This window comes from Notamacropus eugenii, chromosome 1 (assembly GCF_028372415.1).
Source record: "Notamacropus eugenii isolate mMacEug1 chromosome 1, mMacEug1.pri_v2, whole genome shotgun sequence".
Taxonomy (NCBI): Eukaryota; Metazoa; Chordata; class Mammalia; order Diprotodontia; family Macropodidae; genus Notamacropus; species Notamacropus eugenii.
The window spans coordinates 23,463,560-23,490,701 of NC_092872.1; the positions used below are offsets into that span (position 1 = coordinate 23,463,560).

The following is a 27,142-nucleotide window of genomic DNA, read 5'->3' on the forward strand; positions in this document are numbered from 1 at the left end:
ACACACACACACACACACACACACTCGCACACACTCACTTAGAGTGTTCCACTCCCATTGTCCTCCCGTATCTCCAATGAAGAAAGGTCTGCTTTCTCAGCTCATCTATACGATGAGCTCGGTTTCTGTGATTGGGGTGCTGCAGTCATTCTGTCACTGTCTTACTTTACTCTGCAGCAGTTCACTTAAGTCTACCCTGCTTTTATTTGTTGTCCTTCTGTTGTTTTAGACGTGTCCAACTCTGTGATCCCATTTGGGATTTTCTGGGCAAAGACACTAGAGCAGTTTGCCATTTCCTTCTCCAGTTCATTTTATAGATGGAGAAACTCAGACAAATGGGGTTAAGTGATTTGCCCAGGGCCACAGAGCTAGTAAATGCCTGAGGCCATATTTGAACTCATGAAGATGAGTCTTTTTGATTCTAAGACCAGTGCTCTATCCACTGTGCCACCTAGATGCCTCCATGCTTTTCTTATAGAACAGTAGTATTCTATTATGATCATGTCCCAGTGTAAGGGATTTGGAACTCTTGGGTTATCAGGGTCACGGTATCCTCGGGAGAAATCTCTTGGGACGTCATGTCTTATATGACTTACGTGATGGACCACCCTTAAGCAATAACCGACCTTCGGCAATTACGTTGAGCAAGAGCAGCAACAGCCAAGCACGTAAGCTCAGCACAAAGTGTATATGAGCTTCTTGCATGCATGGAAGTAGAATGCCTATATATACTCTGAGCTAGATGAGAATAAACGGAGTGTATACCATCCTTGCTCCCAACTCATTCATTCGCGCCCAGAAGAAAGATCTCATGCAGGCATAGATCTTTGGGGGACTCAACATCCCAGGATCTAACTTCAAACAGTTTCCTAGAATTTCTACCTGGATGTACTATCTACATCTCAAACTGAAGATGTCCAAAAGACATTTATCATTCCTCCACCAAAATACGCGTTCAATAAATTCCAACAGCTAACTATTACTTACAGGACCAAATACGAACTCCTGTTTGGCATTTAAAGCTCTTCCTGAGTTGGTCCTTTTCTTTATTTCCATCTTCTTACATTTTATTAGATTCCTGAACGCTATGATATGACCCTAGCCTAGTTGCTGTTCCCCACATAAGACACTTCATCTCTTGACTCTGCATTTTCACTGGCTGCCCCTCATGTCTCAAATGCTCTCCTCTTCATTTCTGTCTCCTGGCTTCCTTCAAGACTCAGCCTAAATTCCACCTCTCCTGGTTCCTCCATCTGCTAATACATCTTACTCTCTGATACTGCCTTTTCCCTATTCTGTATTAACTCTATTTATAACAAATTCTCTAATTATCTGTTCATTATTTATTAAGTAGGGCTCTCATTAATTATTGATTAGTTCTTAATTCTCTACTTACAACAAATATTCTATATTCCCAGTTACTTTTATGTTGTTTCCTCCGTTAGAATGTGAACTCTTTGAGGCTGTTTTTGCTTTTCTCTGCATTCCCTGCACAGTCCTTGGTACATATAAAGACTTAATAAATGCTTGGTGACTGACACTCAGAAGCTGAACATGGCTTTAAAAAGCCAGCCTTGTCTGCCCTCCAAGGGCCACAAGAGGAAGTCATAGCTGTTAGATGAGTTAGCATTGCAGGACCAAAGAAAGACTGCACTGTCATATGACACTCCAGTAAGAATGGGGTCACCCTGAACAGCAGTGAACTCCCTATGTCTCTCTTAGGTGTCTATAGTGGTGGAGGGGGAGGGGAGAAGGGAATTGAGATCAAAGCCTGTGGACCCTTGAGAGGATGGAAAGATATTTTCTGCCTCAGACCAGTTCGACAAGAAAGCATGAGAGGTACACCTGCAATGGGATATGGGACTCTGGGTATAAGAGTTGACCTGGATGTTAGTGAGAGTATTCCTAACTCTCTCTTTCTCTGACACACCGACTATGCGCATGGTGAATTGCTGTATTAATAAAACATTTGAGTTTACTTGATTATAATAGGGAAAGAAGGTCTCCTTTCCCATACTAGTTTACTTGGGAAGAGAATATGCATGAATTCAAATTATCAACAGGTAGCTATCAAGAAGATGACTGACTCTTTGACCAGAATAGTGAGCAGCTGTTTGGGTCCTCACAGTACTGTTTCATCATCTTTCTTTTTACTCTGAATACACATAAACTATTAAAAAATATACAATTCATACTTAAATTTTTTTCCTGATTTGGCCTGAGTGCCTCCATTCCACATGTGATCGGTCTCTTCATAGAAGAAAAAAATATCAAGTTTCACATCATCTTTTCCATGGAAAGATAGCTCCAAACTGTCTTCTACCTGTGCAGAAAACAGTAGATTTTGACTGGGAAAGGAATAAACAGAAAGTAACTATGCTTAGGCAATTCAGTGTTATATTCCAGCTTCAAAAGGAATATTAAATATCAAATTTCAGCACCCTCCTTTGGCTAAGCATGGACGTTAACAAAGCAATACAAACATACCACCACCATACAAGTAAAATCATTAGCAAATAAATCTTTATGATCATCACAAACAATAAAAATGATAATGACTTTTATAGAGTAACTTAAAACTTACAGTGTACTCTAACATCAATCCTACCCAACATCCTAAAAAGATTAAACAAATACTTGGTTGACACCGAGTAACATGCTAGCTCAATAATGTCAGTAACCCTTGATGTACAAAGTTACTAAACTGTAAGAAAAGAAACCAGTTTAGTTCATCATAAACTATTCTTGAAGCTGTGACGTCTTTCTGATCACTGGACCTGCTAAAGTTCACCACTTCCCTACCCCCACCCTCTTACTTGTGAGCTCTGAAATGCCTGCCCCATAGATAACAAACTTGTTTTCATCTTAAATCTTTTCCTAGCTCCTTCCTAATGACATAGCCTCCCTGGTCACCCTTTCCAGTACTGGCTGAGGTAGGGGAATCGGAATATTCCTTGTTCCTCACTGCCACTTCCAGGTTCTCTAGCTAACACTACTATACTTACCTTTGAAGTAAACTCAATCCGTATCTACCGTTCTCCAAGAGCTCCCTCTTCTCCACTCTTCCACATCTCGTATCTTGTGAAGGCAAACCTCTCTACATACACAAATGTTGCCATTCAATCCTATCTTCTCTAGCACACTGCCCCCTCTATCAGCCCCACTCTCACATCTTCAGTCTCTCTCTGACTACTGACTGCTTCCCTACTGCCTACAAGCATGCCCATGTCACTTTAGCCTCTCCCCCACCCCCCTTTCTCCCTCACTCCATTACCTCTCTTCCCTTTTGGAGCTAACTCCTTGAGGTCATCTCAACAGATGCCTCCATTTATTTTCTTTTTTAATTCTTTTCCTCTTAATTCTCTATAGTCTGGCTTCTGACCTCATCATTCAAACCAAACTGCTCTCTCCAAAGTTAGTTAATTGCCAATGGTCTTTTATCAATTCTCATCCTTCTTTACCTCTCTATAGACTGTGACACTGTCCATTACTCTCTTTTATGAAGGTTTTCATGACACAATTCTCTCCTGGTTTTCCTCCTATCTGATCTTTCCTTTTCAGTCTTCTTTGATGGATCTTCTTCCAGGTGATACCTGCTGACTGTGACTATCCCATAAGGCTTTGTCCTGGGCCCTCTTTGTGATCTCATCTGCTCTCATGGATTCAATGATCATTTCTATGCTGTTGATTTTCAAATCTACTTACCCAGGCTTAACCTCTCTGCTGATCTCCAGTTTCCCATTTCCAACTGCCTATTGGACATCTGAAACCAGATTTCTGTCAATTACCTTAAACTCACTATGTCCAAAACTGAACTTGTCTTTTCCCCTAAACCCTCCCCACTTTCAAACTTTCCTCTTACTGTCAAGGGCACCACCATCTTCCAGACATTCTCTCACACACAACCTCACCTCTCCCCATCCAATCTGCTGCCAAGGCCTGTGGATTTTACCTTCAGAACATCTCTTGGATACTCTCCCTTCTTTCCTCTGAACTGCCACCCTGGTGCAAGTCCTCCTGACTCTCATGCCTCCTTACTGGTTGGTCTGCCTACCACAAGTCTCTCCCCTCTCCAGTGCCTCCTCCACTCAGCTGTCAAGGTGATCTTCCTAAAGTTCAGGTCTAACCAAGTCACCCCCCTACACCATAAACTCCAATGGCTCTCTATTATCTCCAGGATCAAACAGAGATAAAATCCTCTGGTGTTCAATATACTCCTTGGACAAGACACTTCACTTCCCGACTTGGCTGTCTCCTCATGCTCTCGTCGTCTCTTCCTCTTGACTGCCTTCAAATTCCAACTAAAGTCTCACTAACCCTCATTAATTCTTGTGACTTCCCTCTGCTGATCACTGCCAATTTATTCTGCATGTAGCTAATGTGTACATAGTCTGCGTATTGTCTCCCCCATTGCACTCTGAGTTCATTGATGGTAGGAACTGTCTTTCACCTTTCTTCGGAGCCTTGGTGACCAGCACAGTACCTACCACATAGCAGGAGCTCAGTAAAGGTTTAATGACTGATTTAAACACGGGGTCTCTGCCTAAAAACAGTTGTGAGGAACCTACACACCACAGCTCATTAAAAATCTACGTGAAATAAAAGTGAGATGAAGTTTTGAAATTTAACGACAGAAGAAATTTAAGAGATTTCTTCTTAAGAAACCCAGTCCTAAAAATAATTATAGTGATTAAGAAGTTCCTTTGCTTTAATTTCCAAGATTTATTTTCACAGGACAACAGAATTTCAGGAAGGGGACCTTAGAATTTATTCCAACTCATCCCTCAAAGCTAATCCCTTAAACAAAACTGCCAACAAACAGTAATCCAGTGTTTGTTTCTGAATCTCCAATAAGAAAAAAATGGTTACTTCATAAGGCCATTTTATATTTATTTACAATTTATATACAGAAATATATTTGTATTGCTCTAATTCATAAGGTATTTTTCCTTATACTGAACTTAAATTCCTCTTTGAAACTTCCATCCACTGATTTAATTCCATCATCTTCACTTCTGAAACTTGGGACACTGGCCCTTTCCCAGTCCTGCAGCATCTCTGTTTTCCAAAGATCATTAACAACAGCTCAGTAATCATATCTGACAGTTCCTTTAGTATCCTAGGCTATAGTTCATCTGAACCTTATAATGACCTCATCAAAGATGACTAGTTGTTTTCCTACTCTCTCCTTAGTCAGTCATTTTTGCTATAACTTGACATACTCATTCCAAAAGCACCTCACTATGAAAAACTATGCAATAAAAACTACAGAGCTCATGGAGCAAATGAGGTCAGGGCACAACTCTCAAAAACTTCATTAGTGATACTTTAAAAAAAAAAAGGATAGGAACCAAATAAAAACAGTAGCACAGTTTTAAATATGTTAAATGGTTAAGAGTACATAAATTCAATACTGTCGGCAATCTTGGGCTACTTCTTGGACTATAAAGTCTCGTTCCAGGGTGGGCTGGTCATAATCCTAGGCCTAGGGAGAGGGAAGGGAGCATGGCAGAAGATGGGGAGGAAGATGTGCAGACCAGCATTCTTCTGGCCACAGTTCCTACTGCACCAGAAGATATACAATAAAAGACACTTCAACTTGAAAAACATCCAAAGTTTGCTTGTGGAAGTAGGCATTGAAAGGGTTGAAGTCTGCATTTGTGCTGTTTTGTGAGGAAGAAATCAGAAATAAAACCACAACTCATGTTATGTTCAAAATGTTCCCTTATATATCAATCAAATTGGAACAAATTCACATTTTCAAAACAAACACTATAATAAAACTGATCATATTTTCATTATCAACTCCCTATTAACCATCTTTGTCCTGTGTTTTCTCATCCAGAGAGCTTTCCTGATTCTTCCAAGAATCAACCATACTTCTGTATTCATCACCCACTACTTGCCTTGCTCTGTCTTTTGTGCATATCTCTTAAAATCTAAGTTGGTTGATGAGCTTCCTCGATATCCACCTTAATTATCAACCATTTTAGACAGTGCCCCCTTTTTTCTCTACAGAATTGGGTTTTGTGGGGGTTTTTGTTTATTTCTTTAGCATCTCATTTTTGAGAGGTTCTTATGCCTTCTGGTCTGATTTCCCCTACAGAATCTTGGTCCATGGAATCCTACTTAGCTCTGAAACTTAAAATCTTCTCTTCAAAATTTTGGGGTGCATCTAAGACTATTTTCAACTCTCTTTTCTTTATCACAAATTCTAGGATGGAGCAATCACTTCCACTCAAGGTTTCCATTATTTGTGCCCTGATAACCAATTCCTCCTTTCTGGAAAAAATCAAGTCCAGAATAGAATTTCTTCTTGTTGATTTCATCTTTTGAAGGGTGGTATCATTAAAGCAAGCCAAGAAAAGTATTAGCTGCCCCACTTTGGGCAAAGAAAGAATTTCAGCAAGCACCAAAATATTTTAAGTCCTCCACTACTATCAGAATTGCGTGCCAGGCTTACAATATTTTCCAAATTCTCCCAGTCTCTCTTTCTGATCAAGGTGTTTTGAAGTCAGAAGACCAAAGTTTAAAGCCCATCTTAGAGACTAAGTAGCTGTGTGATCCTGGGCAAGTCATTTAACCTCAGTCTACCTCAGTTTCCTCCTCTGTAAATCACTTACTGCAGTGCCTGTTACAATGCTCTCTAAATGTGAGTTATTATTAGTAGCAGTAGTGGTAGTATTCTCTGGTGGCCTTGTTATTCAATTTATACCTCCACTGAGCTTCACCTCAAAGCTTTCCGCTATGTTTCCCCACTTTTTTGGGGGGGGGGAGGGTTTCCTAATATATCTTTTTAACATGAATATATAAAAATGATGCCTCGCACCTCTTTTGTCTGTCCTATTTTTTTTGAATAATACCCTTCTAGAACTATTTTTCCATCATGGTTATCATCTCAGCAAGTCTCAGTGATAATACCTCTGAGGTCAAATTTTACTTCAGGTAGGGTCTGGTTCATCCTGCTTATTAACAGTTTGTGCATTTTTATATAGATATCTGAAGTTATGGGTTTTATTATTACTTTTTTCTTTGATTTTTACCTGCTGTCAAGTTCTGGATGCCTTAATTATTCTTCCCATACTGTAGCTTTCCCATTTAAACCTTTTGTATCAGGTTTCCAACTTTCCAGGAAAATACATCCTTACCAGTCCTTATGAGGTGCACTCCAAACCTACCCAAGACCCTACCATTCATATTAAAATATATGGCCATACATCAAAAATCCAAATCCCATTCTGAGACACTACCTTAATTAGCTCTTCGCTTCTGAAATGTTTTTCATTCTTAGCCTCTAATACATTGAAATGATTAAAAAACACTGGTGATGCCCCTGAGGTCTATAAGTATCATATAGAGGACTCTACTGTAACCTTTAACAATGCGTGCTCAGGAAGGATTATTTTTGTTTAGTTAAATCAGGAGATGTGTAATCATCATTGTTTTGACTAGGGTCTCGGCCTTATCTTGGAGATACGCCCTGAGAAAGAAACTGATCTCTCTATTCTTATTCTCTGGTTAATAAATGGCTGCCTCCTTACTCCAACCAAAAGCCAACACTATTCATCCCTTCTCCCTAAGATCCTGTTCTACCTAACAACATCCATCTCCTGGATAAAAAGTAACTGCTTTCTCTTCAAAGCGTCCCAGGCCTTTCTTCAGAAAGAGCTTCCCATTTGCGTCCACTCACCAACTCTCTGGGGGTGTGTCACATTCTCCCTCTTTCCAGGACTGTCTTTGGTTCCAAACTACAGCTCTTCATCAGCCCTCAGTCCTTCCAGGTTTCTGAGGAATACTTTGCTGCCCTGGATGGCTCTGCTGATGGTGAAGAACTCCTCCAGCACATTTACTTTCTTTTCTCGTAAGGAGACCAATCTGCGCTTTGAAATGTATACATTTCTGCTCTTAAATAACACACTTTTGATCACTGGGGATAAAAGATGTGTTTCACCTTGGCATAATGACACAAGTGCACTGTGGTGGAATATAAAGTGAAGTGTGAAATGAGATGCAGCCTGGATTTCGTGTAGCTGTTTGCTCTGGGGTTTGATGACTTGCTTCTAGTAGCTGGGCTTTGGTCTTTCTTCCGCGGGTTTCTCCTGTGTCTCTCCTTCTCCAGTATCTCTCGTTCCATCTACCCCCAATAAATAAAACCAGTCCTCTTGCTATTATCACTAGCTTCAATTTGCAATCTACACAGAGAACCAACGTGGGGGGAGGAGTCCCTTCCTTCCATCTCCAATAACGTACCTCTGCCTTCTCCCCTTCCCCAGGCTGATGAAAAGCTGCCAAATGTAGGTTTGAAAGTTTAGCTTTAAGAACCATAAACAATTCCAGTTCTAGGACAATGAACCTGTTGTTTATTTTACTAATGATATGAACTAAGCATTACTCTAATGTAAGAGAAAAAGTACTATTTATGATATCTATGCAACTTTACTAACTCGAATGTAATGGAGTTTAAGATTCTTTTCAAATTTTCATGATTAATGAATAGGCAGGTTTTCCTGTTATTCTTTGAGCAGAAAAGACAAGTCACAATTATGTCAACCAATGTTTCTGCTGAAGACAGTGATAATGAACATAGCACGTGCATGTTTTTAGCCAGCTTTAAGTCCCCAAATATACATTTATTTTTTGAAGCACACTATCAAGAAGTTAAACAAATGATTCATTGCTGACCTTTCCAAACTTGTGTTTTAGTGAAAGTCCTACATTCTGAAAAGCTGTAATTATATCTGATGTATAATCTTGTATAAAAATCCCCAAATCCACATCTTTGCTGTAAGGAATAATACTGCACTGCCGATACCAGCCTAACAAAAAGAAAAAAAATGAGAAAAAAAATGTAAGCATTTGATATAGTATTAACCACTGTTCCTTACTAAATTTATGATACTTGGGTTCCATAATATTTAGTTATCTTGGGGCATTTTACTATCATTAAAAATTTTTTTTAACCTATTACTCCAGGCCAAACAGTATATAATCGCCTATGGATGTGTGTGGTCTATCTGGTTTTTTTTTTAATTTGGTCTAAGGTCTCTAGAAAGGATGTTTCATTTAAATTTTTTAATAAATTATAAGTCTAAAAATAAACACCATTACTAAAGTACTAATTTTAACAATGACATATCAAAAAGGATTCCCTGGGTTCCTTCAAGTCTCAGCTAAAATCTCATCACCTTCAAAAATCTTTCCTGATTCTCCTCCCTCCCACCCCATCCCCTCCATCCTGCTCCACCCCTCCCCATGCTGGTGGTACCTTTGCTCAGTTGATTATTTCCAATTTATTCTGTATATATTTTGCCTATATGTGTATATTGTTAGACTTCAAGCTCCCTGAGGGAAAGGGGAGTGTTTTTGTTTTTAATTGTACCTCAGAGTTTACACAGTGTCTGGCAAACAGCAGGCACTTCATAAATGCTGGTTAACTTATGAGTACTATACTGAACAGAAAAATAGTTCACTGACAGTGAAGAAAACGACCCCACGCCTCTTCTCAAAAATGATTCCATGGCTTCCCTCCTTCATTCAACGAGTGCCTTTTTCCTAACTAAAATGTTTATAAAGTTCAGGCAGGGTTCTGCTGGACCAAATGCTGGCAAGTATAAAAAGAAGGGCAACATGTCCTAAATTGTTGATATCAACTTTGAAAAATATTTCTCAGTCTTCACTACGTACATGGCTCTGAGTTAGCAGTCTTACACTAGCAAAAAAAAAATCACAAAAGCATTTATAAGAAAATTGTTTTTAAGGTTTACACTGTTGATATATTTTTTCCTAAGAATAAAAGCCAAAAGCACCTTAAAAAAAACTGAGGGTCTAGTTCACAAAAGGGATTTATGCTGACAAGGAATTTCTCCAAAAAGGAGAAATTCCTCTCTTTTCTGTAGATGACTCTTGTATAATGTCCAATAAAAATAAGGAGCATTTCCTGGACTCACTGCAGTATAGTCATAGAAGATCACACACTCTCTCTCTGAAATTCAGGCTTGTTTGTAATTGGGAGATTTTCCTGCCTGACATATAGCACACCTGATCACCCGCCCTAAGCATAAACTGTGCTCATCCAGTGACTTGGTTAGTTGGTGAACCGCAGACAAATCACTTTAATTCAGTGCAAGGAAATATTTACTTAGGAAAGTGAAAACCAATTTAAATCACTAATAAGTTCCTTACATAGAAACAGGAGTTTACAAGTATTAAAGGACTTCAGAATCTTAATTTAAAAACACTTGCTTCCAACTGAACACTGACCGCGTGAGGACAAGGAACTGGTAATTCTTGGTTTATATGCCAAATAGCAGTACATATAAGCCGCCTTTAGACATTATTCCACTGCTACTGGCCATATCACAGAATCCTATATTATAGAATTTGGAAGAGATGTTAGAGATAATCCAACCTTCACTAGAGAGATAAGGGAAAAAAGGCTCAGAGAAGTTATGTGATTTGTCCAAGGTAACCCTAGTAAGCCAGGATTTGAACATGGGTCCCAATCTTGTACTCTTTTTATTATGTCATGTTAATTGCCTGAAGTCAGGCAGACTCCTCTTCCTGAATTCAAATCTGGCCTCAGACACTAGCTGTGTGATTCTGGGCGAGACACTTTAACTCTGTTTGCCTCAGTTCTCTCCTCTGTAAAATAAGCTGGCAAAGGAAATGGTAAACCACTCCAGTATTTTTGCCAAGAAAACCCCAAATGCAGTCACGAAGAATTGGACACAACTGAACAAGAAGTTGCAATGTCAAAAAAACTATTGCCAATTATTTTTAAATACCTAATTTTTAAACAACACTATAAAGTGAAACAAAAATATGAGATTTATGCAGAACAGATTAAAGCTAAAGCTAGATTCACATATTTTCCTAAAATTTTCAATAGATTAGTATACGTATAGGCAATGCTTTTTATACTGCTATGACACTAAAAATTAGGATGCAGAAGGAAATGAAATAGGACACACGCCACACTAACGTCAGTTCTTTATGCATTCAAATGGAGGTGGGAACTGTTGGGAGAAGTGGAGGGAGGATGCAACCACTGCAAGGTGACAAATAAAGAAAGGAATGGGAACAATTTCTTGGATGCTTCAGAGCAAGATCAACTTTGATGTTACAATTTGCCAATCTCAGACTAGTGTAAATAGAGTTAGGGCTCAAAAAGTGCAGTTTATTAGATAATTAACTTTCAGATATGGAAAACAATGTTAAGCACTTTGTATGGTTCACTTTAAATTATGCTTTATTCTAGAAATGTGGAGAAGTCCTTGAACGGGCAATGGGTCCTCCTGCTGATTCTAATTTCTGCACAGTCTGCTCTCATCTCACAAACTTCCCTGGTTTTCCAAAAAATTTCTCTGGCTTTCCTCTCTAGTCTCCAGTATAGGGCTGGGCATGGGAGTAACCATAACTAATAGGTATAATTAGTTTTGAAATTCCAGTTTCTTTTCCTCAGATTAAAAATCCCAGGATGTGGGATTTTTATGGATTCATAAGATATCCTGACTTTGAAGGGTTCCCTAAAGTTATTTTGCTTAAACACATATTAAATGGTTTAATCTCTATCTTGTCTGATGGCTCAGTGATTTTGGGTTGTTTCATATATATTTAATTCTAACACGTTTACAACAAAATGGTCATTCATTAAAATTAAAATCAAGAAAATTAAATAAAAGAATCTTCTTGAACATTAGTAAGAAAGGCAGGTACTACTTTTAAATGCGAGTTTGAACTGCTTTTCCTTCTGATTCTTCTTATGTGAAAGATCTTTTGTCAATCCCTCTGCCTTAGCATTATATGTAGCCTTCCTTGTATCCTGAAATTTTTAGTGTCATTTAAATGAGTGAAGAAAAATTTTCATGACTATCTTCAAGGAAACAATAATAAAATGTTAACTAGAAGGTTGCAGTATTATCTAGGCATGTGAATTTTTTACAAATTACCTTCTCCTACAAATACAACTATGTTCCTCTTCACTATGGCATAAATTTTAATAATAACTCCTGGAAAAATCTAAGCAGAAATCATTATGCCATGGTACTTAACAAATTTTTTCTTTTTTTTTTTCGTGCTTAGAAACTGAATACTTTTAACATCCTCAAAATGTCCTAAAATAACTCTCAAAAAACCATCTCTAGAATCAGAAGTGAAAATTTATACATTTGACATACCACCAATTTAGGTATGAGGTTTTTGACAGAAAAGAGCCAAATAAAAAACGCAAAGGTTTTACCAAGACAGGTCCCACTGCTGAGCCAAAACCGGACTCCCAAATCCTTTAGGGTAGCAGCTGCCAGGTGTAACAACGTTTTTGCATTCTTCTGAAACAGCATTGCCTCCACAGTGATGTCATCCTGGTACTTCTAAAGATTAATCAATATGTAACTATCACTTTCATATCTAGAAAGAATGTCACTTTTCTTCTGTTTCTTTACTTTATATTTAAAAAAAGAATATCATCCTTTATTGGTCTAATTAAAAAGAATGAGTACGTATGATGAGTAAAAGAAGGAAGGAAAGCAAGAAATGGATTTATCTGATGTCTTCCTTGCTGACAAGAGAGACATGAGGCAGCACCGGAGTACCGGGCACCTAGAGGCGATGAGATGCCGGACACTCAGGGCAGGCATAAGAAAGGTAAGTCAGTGACTACTTCTCAAGTCTGCATAGGAACTAAGTGACTCAATTCTCTGGTTCAGACTGACCAGTTTGTGGAGCTGTTCTCAATCGACAACAGCAAGGGATCGATATAGGGCCAGAGCACTGAACAATGTGGACACCACACATGTTGTAAGAGTCAGAGTTTCTCCAAACACGTTGTCTTCTCTAGACTGCCCAGCTCCAGCCCTCACCACCTAAGAACATTTTATGGAGCATGGATTGGTAGATCTCTTTCAAAGGACAAACCCATCTCTGGTTTACATCTCTAAAATGGCATATCCTTCTGACACTAAGATTCTTCTGTTTCCAAAGCACTTCCCCTGCAGTACACCTAGCCCTGGAACATATAACTACAAGCTGGGAAACCCATTTTATCATCTTTGATAGTGTCAGCATGGTAATGAACTGAATTGAAATAAACTGGGAATGAGCAACAGGAATTAATTTTCTAGCCATGATTCTGCTGTGAACTAGCTGTACAACCCAAGGTAAGTCACTTAACATTTTTTCACTCCATTTTCCTGCCTACATGCTACACTGAGCCACTGTGAGAATAACATTAAATCACCAACTAGCAAAATGAAAAGTGCCAGGATCTCTGGGCTGATCCAACCATTCTGGAGAGCAATTTGGAATTATGCCCAAAGAGTTATTAAACTGCTTATATACCCTTTGACCCAGCAATATCATTATTAGGTCTGTTTCTCAATATGACTGTGGAAAAAGTAAAAGAACCTATATGTTCTAAAATATTTATAGCACCTCTCTTTGTGGTGGCAAAGAAATGGAAATTGCAGGGATGCCCATTGATTGGGAAATGACTGAACGAACAGTGGTACATGTTCATGATGTACTCTGCTATATGAAATGATGGGGAAAAAGCTAACTCTACAATGGCAACAAGAGTTAGCAAGAGCTAACACAAAACCTGAGGCAGCTAGGTGGCACAGAGGACAGAGCACTGGGTCTGGAGTCAGAAGGACTCTGGCATCAGACACTGAGTAGCTACATAATCCTGTTTGCCTCAGTTTCCTCATCTGTAAAATGAGCCCGAAGGAAATGACAAACAACTCCAGTATCTTTGCCAAGAAAATACCAAATGGGTCACAAAGAACATGACTGGAAAAAAAGGACTCCACAAATACCCAATAGACTCTCCTACTCTATTTCATTTATTGTAAGAAATTTAGCAGTATTATCTAAATTGACTTGGTACGAACAAGGATTAAAAGTAGTATGCAAATATGCTCATTAGGTAGCCGACCTGGGATAATTACAACCAAGCCTTTGAAATAAGAGTAAGTAAGAGCAGAGTAAAGACAAAAATGATATACAGAACATTACTGTGTCCCGCAGCAGAAACACCAATACACAAAAACAAGAAAGGCTGAGTCTTAGGTCTATCTTCGGGCATGGGTGGGCATGATGAAGAATGAATGAATGCAAAGCTCTACTGGATTTTGTCAAGAACAGGCTCTTCCAGGCAGCATTACTATCTTGCATATTGATTTTGCTCAGGAAAAAAAGAGCAAAACAAAGCAAAACTATCTGTATCCAACAAGGATGTTACATTAAGACCTCTTTTCATCCTTCATTCATTTTCTTTCATCAGATGCTTCCTGAGTGTTTTCCATTAAAATTTGAAATTAAGATTGCAAATATACTGGAATTCAAAAACATGACATTATCCTCATGAATTCTCAATATTATGGAACACCTTACACATCATACTGCCTTTCCAGATAGATAGATAGATCGATGATATAGAGCCCTATGTAGATAAGGATAGACACAGATATATCAATGTATAACTATATTTACATAGACAAATCTCCATGTAGATAGATATAGATTATCAACTAGAATGTAATGAGCCTAGACAACTGGATGGTAGGTAATAAAATAGCCCCCTAAATAAATGCTCTCTAGATGTCTCTTAATAAAAGGATGTCTTTGCTCCCTACTGTGAAACTATACTAACTATATGGTTTATTTATTTGTGACTTTTAACAGCTGTTCAACAAACGAGCTTTATAACTGCATGGCCAAACTTCCATATCACTTTGTTCCTCACATTCTGCCTCGAATTACAATTATTTCTGTACTTTTTTCATCTTCCCCACTAGGTGGTAAATTGCTTAAGGATTAGGATTGCCATACTACCCTTCGTATTTGCCACAATAATTAACTGTATACTACCTTATGTGCAGTATTTGCACGTCTGTTGAATGACTAAACATGTTTCCTGTGCATAGAATGTCCTTACTAGCAAGAACTATTTCAGTAAATACTGTTATGCCTGTCAATTACACAGTATAACACTAATAAGTGCAAGTATTGCTACAGAAAATACACAAAGCTGGTAGAAAATATTTAAGGCTTAAATGTTTTTGAAGTAACAATAAGACTGTACCTGCAGAACACTGAATATTTGTGGAGCTTCAAGAAGAAGCAAGTGGAAACAGCGCAGAGTTATCAGATAAGAGGCATGTTTCCAACTGGACAGAATAGATTTTCATATCCTTGGAGCTGGCTTGTTTTAAAACAGATTTTCTGAAAACATGTGGATAAAGTGTTTATGCTCAGTGATAAATCTCTTTTTAAAATATAATTTTAAAAGTCATCTGAAAATGAAAAGAACAAAAAAAATCAAAACTGAACACTGTATAATGATGACGGTTACAGGTGGGTCCTTGGAGATGAGACAAGGACACAGACCTCCCTTAATTGGGAGGTGGAGAACTATGGATGTGGAGCACTGGATACATTCTCTGATTACGTGATTTGTTGGTTAATTTTACTGAACTTTTCTTCCCTCTCTTTCTTATTCTTTGCTATAAGGGGTAGCTCTCTGGGAAGAGAAAGGGGAAGACTAGATATTCTTAAATGAAAATGGTATAAATAAAAAGAAATCGATAAATTTAATAAAGAAAAAAGTCCACAGAATGTCAACATATATCGAACTCTCCCCATTCAAAAAACTGCTCTTCTTTACATTATGATGAAGAAAACTGTGCATTAAAGAATTCAGGCTTACTCCTAAACGTATGCAGTATCTGAGAAAAAAAAAAATCAAAACACTTTAAAGTGTTATGAAAAGGATATTCTTTGTCATATGAGATGATTCTTTGAAGTAGAGACTAAGAGGAATACAGAAAAAATTTGGGCAATGTAAAAAAGTTCTTCATAAAAATTTTTAGAAAGTATTTTAAAGTATTCCATAAAAAGGCTTAAAGTAAAAGTTTCTCTAATTTCAAAAATTAATACTTCTTTAAGATGACCCTTCCCTGGTCACTGATGGGAGGAACTGGAGCATGAAACAGAAAAATGACTGCTAATCCCCAAGTAATTTGGATCTTAAATGTTATTTTTTCCTGCAATTTTATCTGTTTTGCTCATTACACAGACCTCGAAGGTAGCTTCAAAGGGAGAACATGCTAAATACTTTTGCTTCAGCTACCATTAAAATTAACTCACCTTCTCTGACCTGCACTCACTAACGGAGTATGCAGAAAGTCAAGATGAGTGTTAGGTGGCAGAAGAAAATCAGACTGGAACTAAAGCTTTGCCACAGATACACCACAAAATAGATATAAATTTTATATATTTTTATCAACAGCAGCTTTCATTTGAAGATTACTCATAGCTTTCCAAATGCAGTATCCCTGTTCTACAGATGGAGAAACTGAAGCAGAAAAATGTTAAGTGACTTTACCAAGGCCATACGGCACTCATCTTCACCCTGGCTTCTCATCCCTCGCACTGAGGCAGTCACACAGGGTTAAGGAAACACAGGGTCAACACAGCTGGCTGCATGAGTGATCTGTTATGTGTGTGACACTTCTACTCCATGTCATCCAGAGGGTTCAGTTTCTATGTCCCTCACGCTCGTGAAGAATAAAGCTCAAAAACGTCATCCTCATACTTTAGTTATTTTTAACTAATATTACAAGAATTACAAAATTAATTCTCAACATCACTTTTCTGAGATTTTCTTCATAAAGTATTACAACATTGCATGATGTATAATCCAAAGGGGAGTCTTCATTCTTTGACACTTTTAAAAACAGGACAGACTACATTATGCATATATAATCAACGGACAGTCCTACCTGGAAACAAGTTGAACTGACTTCTTAAGGTTCTTTCTAGCTTTTATATTCTAAAATTCTGTCTCAAAAATGTGAAAAGTACACAGAAAAGAATAAGTGGTTTTGAGATGTTAAATAAAAATAATGAACTTCCCCCACTGCTCAAAAAAGGACCTCAAAAGCATCAAATTATCCATTTGTAAAGAATTATATTCTCAAGGTTAAGTCATACTTTTTTGTTAGAACAAAATATCCAAAAGACACCATTCATGAATCAACAATCTTGCACACAGAAGTTTTATTTTCTGTTTTTTCATAAATTCCTATATTTTATTTAATATTCAAATTAGAGAGCTATTTTAATTTTAAAAGTTATACTTCCTGAGCGTCACTAACCTGAAAGAAAGAGCGAGCTTCTTTGAACCTACATTCAATAAACCTAGAGTGTGGCACTTCCTCTAGAAAGTGGTTAAGGTCCTTTGGAATCTGTACTTCAAGTCCATCAACAGAAACTTGTAGCAATTCTGGTCTGAAGAGAAAACAAAAAAATTTAAGATAGGATTCTGATCCAGAACACTGTACTCATGACAAACCACAGCCTCTTCTAACATAAAACATTTGAAAAAATGGTACATTTTAAGAATATTTTCACCACAATCTACTTAGCTACAAACTAACAACTCAAGGATAATCTATAAAACTTTACCCAAAATGAGTGTATTTACATATTTTGCATGAATGAATTTTTAAATACTTTTGTACACAATCATCAATATTCTCACAGGTTTCAGTAGAATGGAAGTTAACAGTGCTAACAAACATGAAAGCCTTCAATTTACTTTGTGTGATAGCTGTTTAGAAACAAATGTCTTTAGCTCTAGAAACTTAGAATTAATGACATGAAGAAGATAGGTAGCCCGAGCACAGTGCTGGAGACTGGCCGTAGATCAATGAATTACATTTTCATTTGAGAGATTCCAGTAGAATCATCATCATGCCTCTAAAAAAAAATTAAAAATAAGATAAAGGAAAAACAAATTTTTCTGCCCTTAACAGAGTTTCTATCTGATAGTTTACAAAGCCACGTTCTCTCCTACAAGGCTGTAAAACTGAAGTTTTGCTTACTTAGCAGCACAAACTGTTCAATACAGTACCCTGCACTTAGCTCAAAGAATGTATCCTGATTAAATGAAAACAATTAGAACCTACACCATACACCTGAATGTAAACTTTGGGAGATCAGGGATCTCATTGGATCCCTAGCATGTAGGACAATGTCTATCACATAGCAGGCACTTAATAAATGCTTACTGAATGGTGATTAAATGAATGGATTTAAAACTAGAAAGAACTACAGTCCAACTTCTTCATCTTACAAATAAAGGGAAGTCCACAGAGGTTCAGTGACTTGGCCCAAGATCAGTCAGGAGATATCAGAGGCAGAATTTGAATGCAGGTCTTCTAACTACAAATTCAAGTCTCTAGCCCCCACCTTTTGCATAGTGTTGTCCAATCATTTGCAGTTATATCTCTCTGTGACCCCATTTGGAGTTTTCTTGGCAAAGAAACAGGAATGGTTTGCCATTTCCTTCTCCAACTCCTTTTACAGGTGGGGAAACTGTGGCAAACAGGGTTAAGTGAGTTGCCCATGGTCACACAACTAGTTACATGTCTGAGGCCAGATCTGAACTCAGAAGATCACTCTTCCTGACTCCAGCCCCGGGACTCAATCCACTACACGACCTAGTTGCAATTTCTGCAGAGTAGACTCCTAATATTTGATGAATGAACGATAGCTCCAGGCTTTAAAAAAACTTTCCAAAATCCTGTCTTCCTAGAACCAGATGTTGCCCATCTCTGAGTGTGTTCTTGTGTGGACCTACCCCATTCCCTAAAAAGGAATGGGGTAAGGTGGAGGCAAGCACAAGGGATGGGATATTCAGATTAATGGTTATTATTTGTTCATCTAGAATAATGCATGATGGAAATCAATCTCTCAAAATATTGTGTCTAAACTAGTCATTTTAATACCTGGCTAGGGTCAGAAAAAAAAATCTGCATGCAAGAAAAATGTACTGATTCAGACACTGTTTCATTCTGAGTTAAATATTCAACCCCTGAACTCTGTTTTAAAAAGGTTAATGTGAGCAAGTCATCATTTTTCTTTACAGGAATAATTCTTCTCCTTGGAAACTATTATGACTCAGAGTTTGACACTAGAATTCTACCAAATTTTAGAAATTCTCATCGTCAGAATTTTGTCAAATGTGAAAAACAGGGTAGAGGAGGCATGTTTGTTTCCAGTTTCATATGTTGGCCCTTCAATATTTGAAGCAGATTCAGCATTACTGAATACAGCCATAAAAGGGAAAAGATTTAACACCACAAGAGAAAGGATTTAATTTAATGCTAAACTCCAGTGTTGTTTCACATGTTCAGGACCCTGCGTGGGATCTTAGCACAGAGTATCAGCACTCTGAGTGCTGTGTGGCCACACCGGTCATGACTATTTCCTCTGGTTTCTAAGGCGTTCCCTGAGGGTTTCTGATCAGAGCTCTGCAGATCACACATGTCTCAGGCCCGTTTCTGGTCACAGTAGGACACAGTGTTGGTTTGTATGCCTGTGCTGGGGCTAGCTTTGCTGGCAGCCCCCTTTCTGATCACCTATAACTTTCTAGCTGGCTCTGTGTGCAGTTCTGCGGTATAATAAATCACTTCCTATAGTTTCTCACTGGATTTCTTGACCATTTGGCATGGTGCAATTTTTAGGATTTTAAAGGGCAGCTGATCTGTTTTGCCTCCTTTCAGGCAGCCAAATGCTGACATATCTTCTGATGACCATAAAGTAATACCATTAATTACAGAATTTTACATAAAATTTTAAAATCCCATAAAAATAACTTTTTCAAAGGAAATACTGTTCTCACTTCTAAATGATGGCTGGGGACCCCTTAGATTTTCAAATTTGGACATTAATAAAGCCAAAAAGGTACATTTTTCCTGCACAATTTTTTATGAAGTTAACACTAAGCCTTTACCTCTTTAGTCACAATTCCCACTGTCCAGATTAAAGTAGAAAGCTACTAAATTATATTTATAGTATCTGAAATAGAATGGTTTCAAGGTAGTAGAGTAAGTCAAAATGTTCCATGTAGTCTGCCCCCTTAAAGTATAACAGATTCAAAAGCTTTTAGAGCTAGAAAGGCTCCAAAACAATTCTGTTGAACCCCATTCATTTTACATTTCCATTGAGAATATTGGAGCCTACAGATATGATTTGCTCAAGTCACATGGTTAGCTGGTTACAGAGGTGTGACCACAGCCTGACTCTCAGTCCAATGTGCCTTCTATCTCACAGGAATGCTTTCTAGCCTTAAGACAGAAAGAGTCAAATAATTAAAGGAAAGCGTCTGATTAACCTATAAAGACTGACAGGCTCATTAAGCCAATTGTGTTACTGGTGCTAATTGAAAGAAGGCACAGCACAGAGAGCAAAGAACCATATATAATTCAAATTCTTCTGGTAGCCACTAAATTTTATGCTCTCTCCACTTTACAATGGTTGTTAACAAGCAAAACAAACCAACCCCAAAACAAAAGAGATGGCAAAGTTTCAGTTACTGTCCTCCTAGCCTCAAATAGGTAATATTAGCAAGGAAACAGCCAAGATAGACAAATAGAAGAGGAACCAAAGAGCATGGACAACTCTGAAACGGGACAACTCATTCCCAGAAATTATAAAACTCTTAGCATAACTAACATAAAAGAGAAAGCAAACATTTTCCTTCTTCCTCAAAAGCAGAGGTGAAATTCCTCTTCTCCACAGTCAGTAACCATTCACGTGCTATTCCTCAAAGACATAGAGAACAATGCTTTCACTGGCTACTTTCATATCCATGTTTTTGTTTCAAGTCTAAGGAATTCGTGAATGGCCAGAAATGCTTATATCAATACATATTTACATGTCATGAAGTGAGTGGCTGTTACTCCCTATTCCTAATGAATCATGATTATGTATCCTTGATCTGGTGAAGCTACCATTAGCATTTAACTTGACAGTCAGATTTTTAAATGTTTTTGAATTTTAGAACTGGAATATATTAGTTTTATATTATATTTTTTCACATGTGAAGAAATGCCACACTCAATGAAGTCAGCAGACATTTCTGATTTTTTCATGTTGTTTTCACCTGTCAAAAGCTCCTGGAAAACGACCATACTGTAACTTCCGAAAAGGCACAAACTTTCTGTCTGAATGGCCTTTGAGTCGTAACTGTCCATGCCAGAGGTAGTTGCCACTTCTTTCATAGAAGATCACCAGGTGGATGGCATGAGTTGCTAGTTTGAGGATATAGTGCAGGGGGATTTCAGTTCCAGAGAGGTAATCTATTCCATCTAGGCGGGGATCTTTGCTCTGAATCTTTAGGCACTGGAATCCCATTCTCTCAGCTATTTGAAACCAGTTCTCCTAGAACCAAAGAAATATCCTGTAAAACTTCAGCTAAAACCAAAGATGAACAGCAAAATGTGATTGGTGTTAACTAAACACATTAAGGGATCATGGGATCCAAAGAATAACTGAAAGGAACCTTAGAGATCACACAGGTCCAAACCTTCACTTTATGGATAATAAAACTGAAGCCCAAGGAAGTATCTTTCCCACAATTAGAACATACAAATGATTTCAAGGGATCCCTCACTGTTTCATACTGAGATGTTCCTCCTCTCTTGAAGCCTTGACATAGAGGGAGGAGCTAGAGTACTGATGCCAAAGACTGCAGCAAGGGTGGGAAATTTTACCAGGTACACAGCTGCTATCTTTCAGACACTAGGCTCACTTATATTTCAAAATGCCTGTGAGATTTGACAGAAAAGTAGAAGACTATCTGGAGGCCACAATCTACACTCACTGCCTCCATTTTCTCATCTCCCACTTATCACCCAATTCCATCCCCACAACCTGACTAAAACTACTCTCTTCATGGTCACCAATAACCTCTCTATGACTAATCCCAATCACCTTCCCTCAATCCTATATACTATTTGACACCACTGACCACTCCTTCTCTCTGCATAAATTCTTTTTTGAGTTTTGTTAATAGGATCACAGAATTTGAGAACTGATAGAGACCTCCATGGCCATCCAAACTCATCCATAACCCCAAAGGAGGCCCCACTGTAATATAACTGAGAAGTGGCTGTTCAGCCCAAGGCTTTGCTAAAACTTTTTCCATTCCCAAACCCTTCAGCACTTCTTAAGCAATCAAGACCCACAATTTAAGAATCACTGGTTCTGGCCTCTGCCAAAAACCTCCAATGAGGCAAAGACCAACACCTTTCAAGGTTACCCATTCTATTCTGGGACAACTCTAACTATAAGGTTTTTCCTGGTTCATCCCTTTATGACCCATAATTTCTATCAGCCAGACCAATCAATACCTCTCAGGGGCGTTTGCATAGCCTGCTTTAAATTCGAGGGTGCACTCCACGGCTACATTCTGAGCCTCCTCCTTTTCCTTCTCTACATTTGGTTCATAGTGTCTCACCAGCTCCCATGGATCATCTCTATGGGAATGACGACCAAATCTATACATCTAGCCTTCATATCTCTCCCAAGCTCTGTCCCACCTCTAACTAAATGTTGGATACTACCTATGTCTTCCACAGGTATCTCAAACTCACCATGTCCAAAATCAAACTTTTTTTCCCACCTCTCCTTTCTAATATCCTATTTATGTCAGCAGTTACATCATTATTCTAAGTTACCCAAGCAGGAAACCAAGGAGTTATCCTTGATTCTTTCCTCTCACTCCCTATATGATAATCAGCTGTCAAATCAAGTCTATCCTTCGTCAGCATTTCTCACTTCAATCTCCTTTTGTCAACTCACACCATAATACCTCTAAGTTCAGACCCTCAACAAGTCTCACTTGTGTATTATTACAATCTCCTAATTAATGAGTTAGTCAACAAGCAGTGCTGAGGTTACCAAAAAAAAAGGCAAAAAACAGTGCCTTCTCTAAAAGAGCTTACAGTTTAACGAAGAAAACATGCAAATAGGTGATACACAACGTAAATTAGAGGTAAATTTCAGAGGGAAGGCACCAAGAATAAGGAAGACTGGGAAAACTTCTTACAGAAGGTGGGACTTTAGCTGAGACTTGAAGGAAGTCAGGAGGCAAACACAACAGAAAAAAGTTCCAAGCATGGGGGGAGGCCGGTGAAAATGCCTGCTGCCACTGGGGAAAAGTGTATGCTGTACTAGGGGTAACAAGAAGGCCAGTATCACTGGATTGCAGAGTGCATGAGGAAGGAGGAAGAAGTGGTGTTAAGGAGTTGCGTCTGGTCTATCTCCTTTCCAATCCATCCTCTACACAGCTACCAACCTCAGATCTGAACATGTTGCTTTAATCAAAGAGCTTGAACAGTTCCCTACAGTCTCTAGAATAAAATTCAAACTCCTCTTTCTAACCTTTAAAATGTTTTATAATCAGGCTCCAACCTCTCTTTCCAGGCTAATTACATATGATTCCCCCTCATGGATACTACAGGCCTGCCAAAATGACCTATTGTTTCCTTAGCTTTTCCCCATGCCTGAAATATTCTTCCTGTTGCCTCCTAAACCCCACCCCCTCGACCCGGTTCTTTCAAGGCACAACTTGAGTGCCAAATCTTTTAAGATGCCTTTCATGGTTCTCCTAGTTTATAAGATCTGTCCTCAAAGCACTCTTTTCCATATAACTTGCATTTACAATAATACTGTGGTATCCTTCCACCAAAATGTAAGTTCTTTCAGGGCAGAGACTGTCTTGATTCTGTATCAGTATCCTCAATTCCTGGAACAGTGACTGGCAAATAGTAAGAAGGCATTTGACAAATACTTGTGATTGACTGTTCATTCAGTCTGTTCTTCAGAATTCACCAGAAATGTATACATAAAATAAATTTTAATAGACTGCTCACTAGTAACACTTAAAGTGAAAGCTGCTGGTCTAAATTTAGCTATTAATAACTCTACATTTCAATAGCACTTCAAAGAAATAGCCCTTTCATGAGCACCCTTATATTACAATTTGTTACTGCAACAGAATATCATTATAAAAGAATATATTACATGGATCTTAATGTATTGTAGGACAATTTATCTTTCCCAACATAATTACACAGAATGAAAGTGTGCTTCAAGCAATAATGGTGCACAGAGGCCAGACAGTGGGCACTGGAATCATGACAACACAGCTTTAAGACCACCTTTGACACATTCTGGCTCTGTGACTTGGGGCAACTCACTTAATCTCTCAGTGCCCTAAGAAACCCTCTAATACTGAAGAACTAAAGCTGAAGAACAGTTACTAATCTGGATCAATCGAAGCAATTTCCTCCAGAATCTCTCTACACCAATCTCTCTACGCAGGTCTAAAGTACCTTCCACTCCCATTAAAAACCCCTCAACTGATCAGAACCTCCTCCAGAGGGAAGAGACAGACTCAGAGTGAAGACTGAGGTTGATTATTTTTTAAGTTTACTTTTTAGACATGGCCAACACAGGGGTTTGATTTGCTTGACTATATATGGTTGCAAAAAGTTTTTTTTCTTGCTTTCTCAATTGGAGTGGGGGAGGAGGAGGAAGAGGAGAGAGAGAACAGGTGGATAAGAACATAACTAGCCTACAAAAGCAGGTGTCAGTATGACTGACAGTGATGGCAATGTGGGCTTCTACACTGCTTTTAAAGCTTATCTCACGACAGTCCTGTGAGTTTGGCTGTTCACTGGTATTATGTCATCTGTTGTTTACAGATGAAAAGCTGGAAATCAGAGAGGTTCAGTGACTTGCTTGAAGTGACCCAGCTGGTAAGTAGCAGAGACAAGATGCAAGGTCAGGACTCTTGCTCTTCTCACTGCACCACTCAGCTTCTCTTGACACCACTTCTACAAAACAGAGAATGTAGATTCTTTGGGAGCAAGAAGTGTTTCATGTTTGTCTTTGTATCTCCAGTACCTTGCAAAGTGCCTTGAAAATGATGGTGTTTAATAATTGCTCTTTAAAGTTGAATTATCTTATGCTGATCTAAATGTTTTGGCTTCACCCTTGTATCCCATATACTGTTTTCGTCCCAAAAGCTCTTGGTGCTAATTGTAAATCCTGCCTTGTAATATTGGAAAAATACTACCTCTAAATTTTCTATTTATTTCAACTCTTAACTACATTCCTATAAAAACTACCTACTATGGAATTTTTCTTTTTCCTTCTTATCTCAAATAACATCTTAAATAAGGCATACTACAAAACCATATGCCTTTTCCACAGCTGTCTTCTTTTCCCATTCCACTTAATTCTAGTGTTCTCCCACTGTTGGCTGTTTACATATAGCTTTATGCTACATGGCTGTTTGCCTGTCGTCTCCCCCATCAGACTATGAGCTCCTGGACAGTAGAGACTATCATACTTTTTTTTGTACCGTCAGTGCTAAGCACAGTGCCTAATACACAGCAGACACGTAATAAACGTTACTGATTGATTTGTTTGAAACTCTCATCAAACTCTGATTATTACAAAATGAGTAAGTATAAAGAACAGTACTTGAATACTGTTACAACTATCCAGAGAACAGAAAACAAGCACAATTTTGGCATAGATTTGGTTCTCTTGTCATCTCAGAAGTGTTCTAGTTCTGATTTGTACTCACTTAGACTTTGGAGAATGAATGCAACTTTTGGTCACATCTAGAAGGTGTCAAACTTACTTGATGTCTCACATCTAACATTCTAAGTGAACTGTTTTAGTATTGTATAAATGTGACTATCTTATTATTAAATTATGTTTAGTCCACTTACTGTTCCCTTTAAGTTCTGGCAACTGAAAACACACCCTTCCAAATCTACTTTTCATTACACTAGTTTTTCCAGTCTACCAGTTACCTACTCCCCTTACTTTAGCTGCAGGGGCATGCTGTCAGCAAAGCCTTCTAAATCCTCATTTCATTTTGATCAGCTGGCAACTGCACTGGGCCAGCTCAACCAGACTAGCTCTCCTAGTCTGTTCTAAAACCCTCCACTACCTTCCCAACAAATGTTGAGAACATTCACTCAAACAACAAACACTACACTCAACCAACACTCTTTCCGCTATCTTGCCTTAACTGAAACACAGCTTCCTCTGAGTATTCTACATCCCTTGCAACTTTCTCCAATGGAAGTCACTCCTTTTCCCTCTTCTTTCAACTGATGGGGCCAGGAGTGTAAGTTCATTTATTCTTTGTTCTCCAGAGCCATTTTCAGACTACTCCTTTACCTTAATGCTAATGCCTTCCCTCTTTTGATGATTTCCAATTTATCCTGCATCTATCTTGTTTATACATAATTGTTTCCATGTTGTTTCTCCCATCAAGACTATGAACTCGTCAAAGAGTTTTCTTTGTATCCCCAGCATTTACCCCAGTACCCGACAGATAATAGGTGCTTAATATATGCTAGCTGACCTAACAAAGCCTACTTTTATGAAAGACGCAAAAAACATACACAGCTACCTATCTAAAAGTAAACCACCTTACCTCATTTTTCAACAGATGATCCTGTAGTGCAAATGTAGTGAAGTCTCTTTTCACACATAAATACTTGCATTCTGAGACACTGCCATAAGAAGAGTTTTTAACCTGTTCAAAATTTTTATTAATCATTTCCAGAACCAAAGGATCAATAAGAAACACTGGCATATCTTGGTTTGATGCCAGCCTAAGAAATTTCTTAACTGCACGCTGTTTAGAGAAACAAAAAAAAAAATCAGTTTTAATTTCACATTTTCACTTCATTTGGTTATAAGACACATTAATCTCTCACTTAAAGAATATTTCTTCCCAAGAGAAGAAAAAAGCAAAGGCAGACCAGGTCTTTCAACTTAAAATGATCTGGGATGAATGCCTTCTCAAAACTGGCAATTTAATTATCTGTACCCTTCTATTAAAAGATTTTGTACCCCATAATATGCCAAAAGTTTTCACTACTATCTATATTTTTTGTGCAAAAGATTGTGACCAAGATGTTGTCTCCGACCAGACCAGTCTACATTTATTTTAACCTTTTAAGCGTTTTTCTAAGTACTCTTTTACAAGGACAACAGAGCCCTCTACTGGAAAAAGAAAGGACAGCATTAGAAGGTATATGTCCTTACCTAATAGAGCAAAGATGAAGACAATCCAAGTAAGGATTTATTAAAGCTACATGGCATATTTCAATGAGATGCACATTTACTTGTATTTTAGAAATGCTTAAGGATTTATGTCTGTTAAATCGTCTGAGCTTCTATAGGAAAATTTAAAAATCATAAAACTTTGAATTTGGAATAAAACTTAGAAGCTCCCTGTCCTAGCAAATGCAGGAATCCATAA

At 38.1% G+C, this 27,142-nt stretch overlaps 1 protein-coding gene across 20 annotated transcripts in view; it reads right to left on the reverse strand.

The window, feature by feature from the left end:
* Positions 1 to 27,142, reverse strand: part of FKTN (fukutin) — a 108,094-nt gene that overhangs the window by 46,752 nt on the left and 34,200 nt on the right. For 14 of the 20 annotated variants that reach the window (XM_072655362.1, XM_072655437.1, XM_072655419.1 and 11 more), the window contains 6 exons: positions 26,309 to 26,512; positions 20,948 to 21,225; positions 17,154 to 17,286; positions 12,239 to 12,368; positions 8,683 to 8,816; positions 2,196 to 2,323 (listed from right to left, as the gene is read on the reverse strand). In XM_072655362.1, the coding sequence (XP_072511463.1) occupies positions 2,196 to 2,323; positions 8,683 to 8,816; positions 12,239 to 12,368; positions 17,154 to 17,286; positions 20,948 to 21,225; positions 26,309 to 26,512 (1,007 nt within the window). The other 6 variants (XM_072655466.1, XM_072655486.1, XM_072655508.1 and 3 more) reach the window with 6 other exon arrangements.